At 48.1% G+C, this 6,693-nt stretch overlaps 1 protein-coding gene across 1 annotated transcript; it reads left to right on the top strand.

Annotated features, from left to right (window-relative positions):
- The first annotated feature begins 451 nt into the window (after positions 1–451).
- LOC123449457 (probable protein phosphatase 2C BIPP2C1) lies at positions 452–4,968 on the top strand. The gene is made up of 9 exons (XM_045126693.1): positions 452–939; positions 1,053–1,693; positions 2,570–2,631; positions 2,864–2,933; positions 3,500–3,587; positions 3,861–4,030; positions 4,163–4,306; positions 4,409–4,537; positions 4,652–4,968. The coding sequence occupies exons 1-9, from the start codon at positions 831–833 to the stop codon at positions 4,817–4,819; spliced, it is 1,581 nt and encodes a 526-aa protein (XP_044982628.1). The 5' UTR covers positions 452–830; the 3' UTR covers positions 4,820–4,968.
- The last annotated feature ends 1,725 nt before the right edge of the window (positions 4,969–6,693 follow it).

The following is a 6,693-nucleotide window of genomic DNA, read 5'->3' as shown; positions in this document are numbered from 1 at the left end:
TTAAAAACCCCCTAGATTTGTGTTTTTTTATAACCCTCGTTTCAATGTATTTCACAATGGAAAATTTACGCGCACACGTGTGTTATGCCTTCATCTATCTCCGTATTATTTTTCAGAAAATTTTAAAATATGATTATTTAAGAATTTTGAATTTTATATTTGAAGGCCTTCATGTCGCTCGGCCTCAAAAAACAATTTCCGATGAAACAATACTTATTCAAAATAGGAGGGAGTAAGACTGAGCGACACCTGCTCCTCACCTACTCCTCCAAACATTTCAACCCCACGGGCATTTCCCCCAAGTCCTGCAAAACCCAACCAACAAAGTTACAGAAAACAAGGCCACGGACAAGCAAGCTGCTGCGTAGCCGGCCGCAACAAGCCAAAGGTGCGGCGCGCACGCGCCCGACCCGCCAAATACAAACTTCCAGGAGGCCCTTTGTCCCAAAGCGCCGATGCCGAGCCGACAGCGACGGGGCAAACTATGTCGAAGATAATCGATATTCCACCGTCTCAAAAGCAGAGGCCAAGGCGCGGGCGACGAGCTCCCTAGAAAACGACGCCGTCCGGCCGCCGAGCACCGCATCCCCCGCGCCCCCCGCCCCCGCGCCAGGAGACACCCCGCCTCAAAAGCTCGGGCGCAAGCTTCGTTCCCTCCCCACTAAGCTTCCCCCCCTTCCCTCCGCCCCGATCTCAGCCCGTCTCGTCCCTCGCTGCCGTCCCGCCAACGCCGCCGCGCTCCGGCCCCTGGCTCGCTCGCTCGCTCACCGCTGATCCCCGCAAATTGGTTTTCTTTTTGGCCAGCCTTCCGCTTCGGCATCCCCAAGCCCATGGCCGAGGTACCTGGAGCTGCCGGCGCCCTCGGCTCCCGACCCCGGGAGGTCGTGGACTCCCCAGAGCGCGCGCCTGCTCCGCCCCGCGAGCTCCCCTCCGCCACCGGTAAATCACCCTCTTTTCTTCGGACGGCGCCGCGGTTTACTGCTTGCTGATCGATGATATCCTTCATGAGTTCCGTTCTTCGATTTGAGTTTCTTCTTGGTTTATTTATGTAGATGCTGTTAAGGAGGCTCCTGGAGGTTGGGAGGTCAGCGGCGCCGCTGACGCCGACAAGGCAGCCGGCCTGTGTTCCGGCGCCGAGCTCGGATCGGCGGAGCCGGGTGCTTCGGATGCGAGACTAGAAGCTCCGGTGGCGCGAATCCACCAACAGAAGTTGGGTTGCGGGAGTACGGGTTCCGATGAAGCTGCCGCAATCAGCCATATCCCCTTACCGGTTGAGCCGTCCCCGTCAGAGGCCAGTTCGAATTCAGACACCAACGCCACCACCGGGACCATTGGTGGTTCTTCTTCCCCCGTGGAGGCCCCCCAAGCAGAAGCTGCTGTGGCCTCTAGCGAGCTCGGAGTCGAGTCCAGAGGTGATTTCGACGGTCAAAACGGCCTTATCCAAGGGGAATCGGAGTCGCGTGCCGGCGGCGTTTTGCGCGGCGAAGGGGCAGGGACGGAGCCTGAGGCCCCAGAGGCCTCCACGCCACAGGCCAAGGAAGGAGTGGACAGGATGGAGACGAGCTTGGATGACTCTGAGGCCTCGGACGGGTCGACCACGCAGGAGGACTCTGACACCGACGTGGAGACGGAGTCCAGCAGCTCCAGCGCAGGGGAACAGGACACGGGATATAGAGTCCACGTCCCACTCATGGTATGACTTCCGTGCAAACCTCTGGCCTGAGCTGTGCCCTACTTATCCACGTTTATATGCCTACCTTCGGTATACGGATGATGTATACTACTCCTACTACTTTGTTAATAATCTGCCTTTTGATTTCTCCAAGTTAGTTCATTTGGATCTTTTGGCGGTAGTCCGTCATACTAACACACTCAAGCTGCGAAAAATTGCGCAAAAAATCGCAATCTGTGGAACAACATTAGACGGTAAGCGTAGGGTAGAGCAATATGCTTCCTTCTCGTTGTAGGTAGAAGAATCCGCTTTATGTGGGTGCTCTGCTCTTCTGTTGATATTTGGTGTCAGTTTCTGGATACTGCTAATTTTGTTGGGCTATTTTGATATGGTCATTTATATCCTAGCAATTGAGCAAGGGACCATGCTTCTGCGGAAGCACAACCTGTTCAGCTAACTGAAGAAATTAGGCTGTGGGCGCAGGGTAGCAATGCTTCCTTTTTTTTAATGTACAATCTGCTTTATCTAGTACACTGCTCTTGTGTTGATATTTAGTTCTAGCATCCAGTGACTTATTCGGTTGCGCTACTTTGATATGGTCATTTATATCCTAGTAATGGAGCAAGGGACCAGGGCCACACTTGTACACTTGTACTAAAGGGCGTTCTGTTCAGCTAACTGAAGAAATTAGGTCCTAGTACATGAAAAGGATGCACCCCTGTTTGCATAAATTATTAGCACATTGATTATTCAAGGCAAATTAGCATTGACTTTGTCCAATACTGCGGCCGTGTCTGTAAACCTAGCTTGTGCTGTTATATGAATATCTATGTTTGCTATATAGTGGAATTCTTCTGATTAGGCAATGACGTGTACCTGTCTTTTCCCCCTTTGTAGGAACAAGTGATCCGCGAGGTATCTGGTGAAAACAACGCTTCAGAGGCGAAGAGCTCTGATAGGTATTGTTTTGCTTTATAGTTTTAATCGCCTTACACTGCAAGTTGTCGGTGTATAGTTTCATCTGTTTCGCACACATGCTGACATGCATAGGGTTATTTAAGTAGGGTTGGGGGTCTACTTCATTGGCTGTTAAAGTTGGATGTCCCTTGTTGCTTTTTCTTTTGCCTTTCTAACCCTTGAAGCTTAAGAAGATGGTTTATTCATGTTTTGACATGCTTAATTCATATGCAGGATGGATTCAGTAGCTGTATCAACACTTGTACTAGCTTCAGGTGCAGCCATGTTACCTCATCCTTCAAAGGTAATGGACTAATAGTTGTTCTTTTTAGTCTGTTGTAGGTAATGCATATTTGGACTAAACTCATAATACCCAGTAGATCAGTGGAAATACTGTCGTGTTCGTTCTGCTCTCAGTGTTCTGGATGGTGCTGTTTAAGGCATTGCCAAATAGTTAAATGTAAAGAACAAAGGCACTTGTTACATAGATCCTTCTCTGCTCATAATTTGAGATTAAATTGAGCCCAACATTACTCAACTAACTCATTTAGTGGTGTATGCAACTCTTTGTGAAGATTTTGGCATCTAAATTATTTAGTGTGCTTCCAAATGTTAAAACGTATATGTCATCTATTGTTCCTAGAAGGCCTACAACAAACAACAACTCTAGGTTCCTGTCAGACATATATACAGTGGTAACTGCATCTACTGGTTCCTTCATGCATATACTATACAGTATACACGGAGGAATATTTACTCTCCATGTGCTTTTATTCTGTTATATTATGTGCTAAAAATAAAATTCATGCAATCAATTCATGTTGCTCTTTAATTTCTCTAACGTTGACATGACATCTGTTAAAAAAACAGGTGCACACAGGTGGTGAAGATGCTTATTTCATAGCTTGCGACGGCTGGTTTGGTGTAGCAGATGGAGTTGGTCAGTGGTCATTTGAAGGTAAACCATACCTTCTCTGCTAGAGTACTGTCGTGTGATCTTGTGAGTGCACTGAACTCCTGGCTGTACAAATACACCTTGTTTCTGTTATTGTGTTCACTCTTTGAAAGTGTCTGTTAGCTAGCAGTTAACATCAGTGTGTTTCAGATGTCCATATCTAATTTATTTGCCATCTTTGTCTCCATTAATTTTGATCGATCTAAGTTCTCATCATACACTGTTGTTCTCGGGAATATGTTCGCTCAGAACTGTGGATGTGACTTTTGTCCTCAGGAATCAATGCGGGGTTGTATGCGAGGGAGCTAATGGATAGTTCCAAAAAAATTGCTATGGAGAATCAAGGGCCACCAGGGATGAGAACCGAGGAAGTCCTTGCTAAGGCGGCAGTTGAAGCACGGTCCCCTGGTTCTTCAACTGTCTTGGTTGCTCACTTTGATGGCCAGGTATGTTCTTCTGTCAATCTTTCTTTTTTGTGAATTCTGTCATCAAGATTTGGAATGCCTACCACTTCCTGTCACATTCATTGGTGGTTAATTGTACATGTATTTTTTCTCATCAACTGATTGATATGGCAGGTCCTTCATGTATCTAATATTGGCGATTCGGGATTACTGGTGATAAGAAATGGGCAAGTATACACACAAACAAAGGCGATGACATACGGTTTCAATTTCCCGTTGCAAATAGAAAACGGTGTTGATCCTTCAAGACTTGTACAGGTGACACAGCGCTTGTTAAGTTTATATATTAATCGTGTTACTATTTTGTTTCTTTTTAGGTTTTTAAGATTTTAATATATGAATTTCTCTCCTTATTCACAGAATTACGCTATCGATTTACAAGAAGGCGATGCCATTGTGACAGCGTCGGATGGTCTGTTCGACAACGTCTACGATCATGAGGTGGCATCTATTGTCTCGAAATCTCTGGAAGCTGACCGCAAGCCTACGGTGAGAACCTAATGAACTTTTCTTGTTGGAAAGAAGATAACCTACTAAGCCCACCTACAGGAGATGGTCAACGAAGAATCATCCTGACATGTTCGTTTTGCGTAACTTGTGCAGGAGATTGCTGAGCTCCTGGCTGCTAGAGCAAAGGAGGTGGGCAGGTCCGGGTCCGGGAGGAGCCCGTTCTCGGACGCGGCGCTCGCAGAAGGCTATCTGGGCTACTCCGGGGGCAAGTTGGATGATGTAACAGTTGTCGTGTCCATTGTTAGGAAATCTGAACTATAAGCTGTTGATAAGTTGTATTTCTACTCGGATCTTATGGCCATGGCCGCAGCAAGTTGCGAGCCATATTCGGATCGAGTCCGAATGCTTGCATTTGGGCTGAAGAATGACCCAATCCCTTGGCCTAAGAAAAGAACAGAGAGTTAAGAGTATCTCTAGCAGATCCCGCATAATGCTTTGACCCGCAAAATAACCGTCAAAATAATGATCTACGCGGAAAATGCTCCCAAACCATACCCGTCAAACGTGTCCGGCCTGTAAATTTTTTTGAGGGGCGTCGCAAAGTTCCCTTCCCGATCTGTAAAAACACAGGTTTTCGCCTCGCATATACGGTGCCTTGTATCCAGGGGAGCGGTTGGCGGGACGGACATTTCAGCTCGCGCCCTTTCCCCACTCCCTTTCTTCGTCGCCCGCCATTGGTTCCCTAGTCCGCCGACGGTGATTTTCGCTGAATCTACGGGGTGATTCCCGCTGCTGGGTCGCTGTTGCCCTCTTCCGCCAAGCCGCTGCACCGGCTCCCCTGGATCCGCGAAACCACGATGGTGGGAGAGGCATCGTCGGAGATGGACTTGAGCTTGTGCGAGAAGTTTCTGTTCGAGGATTCATCCGATTCGGATGACTTGGATGTTGAGACGATGCTTCTCATATTTCGTCAACAGAGTTTGGTGATGGCCCTTGCTGTGAAGGAGCACTAAGACGAGCACCGAAAGTGGCGGCGTGGATCGAATGTCGGACGTCTTTGCATACCTCGAAATCGTCATCTCGGCAACGAGATGCTGATGCGAGACTACTTCGCGCCAATCCAACATACCCGCCACACCTCTTCCGGAGAAGGTATCGTAATACGCAAATCCCTCTTTGTTAAAATTGTTGAAGCTTGCGAGGCCAATTGTTGATATTTTACTCAAAGAAGAAATGCCGCGGACTTGAAAGGATTTAGTGCATATCAGAAAATCTCGGCAGTTGTGCGAGTAATTTCATACAACGTTCCGGCTAACTATACCGATGAGTCTTCGCATTGGAGAAGATAGTACAACTGAGTCAGTGCGTAGTTTTGTCAAAGTGATTGTCCGTGTTTTTGGTCATGAATATGTTCATGTGTAATTTGTATACGGGACAAGTTTTGTATTCATGTGTGACATTCATTTAGTTTGCTATGGTGATTTGAATGATTATTGTATTTGTAATACTGACATTTTACTTATATTGCACATGATGAGTAATCCTGATTTACGGGGTATTCGGTTTGCAGGGTCGACACGGTGCCGCCAGAGAGACCCCGCATTGCCGACCCGTAAAAAACATCTTCTTTGAATATCTTTTTTTACGGATCCATTTTGCGGGATCTGACTCTCTCCACACCCGCGTTGGCCCGCAAAACCCTTTTTCTGCCAGCTGTAAACGCCTTTTACGGGTTGACTATATGCGGGGTCTGCTAGAGATACTCTAAGCTATATATCTAATACCATTAAAAAAGAAGAAAGGCCAAATCCAACTATAAATCTGGACCCTCTAATTACGTTATTAACGGCTTAAGTACGTTGTTAACGAAATTGCCTTCATTAATGAAACCCTAACCCACCGCATCGTATCCTCACACATGTCCCTGCCAACCGGCCCCGCCTCTCTCTTTAACACACCCGCCCAGCCACGCAGCCCCGTCGCCTCGCAGCCACGCCGACCCCTGCGCCGTCGGACAACCCCGCCGCCTCCCAATGCGCCGGCCCACCCCCGGAATAGGCAGCGGTATATGGGTGGTCGCGCCCGCTCCCTCATTCGCTGGCTGCGCCACCACCGCTCCCGCCGCGTCTCCTCCGCCTCACCCTTGGCCTCCTCCCACCTGACCCATACCAATACATCCTCTGCGACCACCGCCA

This window comes from Hordeum vulgare, chromosome 4H (assembly GCF_904849725.1).
Source record: "Hordeum vulgare subsp. vulgare chromosome 4H, MorexV3_pseudomolecules_assembly, whole genome shotgun sequence".
NCBI lineage: Eukaryota > Viridiplantae > Streptophyta > Magnoliopsida > Poales > Poaceae > Hordeum > Hordeum vulgare.
This window is presented reverse-complemented; position numbering and strand designations above follow the sequence as displayed.

Excerpts from the sequence above, each read along its gene's own strand:
- LOC123449457 (XM_045126693.1), top strand. The coding sequence starts at position 831 with ATGGCCGAGGTACCTGGAGCTGCCGGCGCCCTCGGCTCCCGACCCCGG. Across the intron at positions 2,632-2,863 it reads GAGGCGAAGAGCTCTGATAG|GATGGATTCAGTAGCTGTAT; the intron begins GTATTGTTTTGC and ends ATTCATATGCAG. Across the intron at positions 2,934-3,499 it reads TGTTACCTCATCCTTCAAAG|GTGCACACAGGTGGTGAAGA; the intron begins GTAATGGACTAA and ends TTAAAAAAACAG.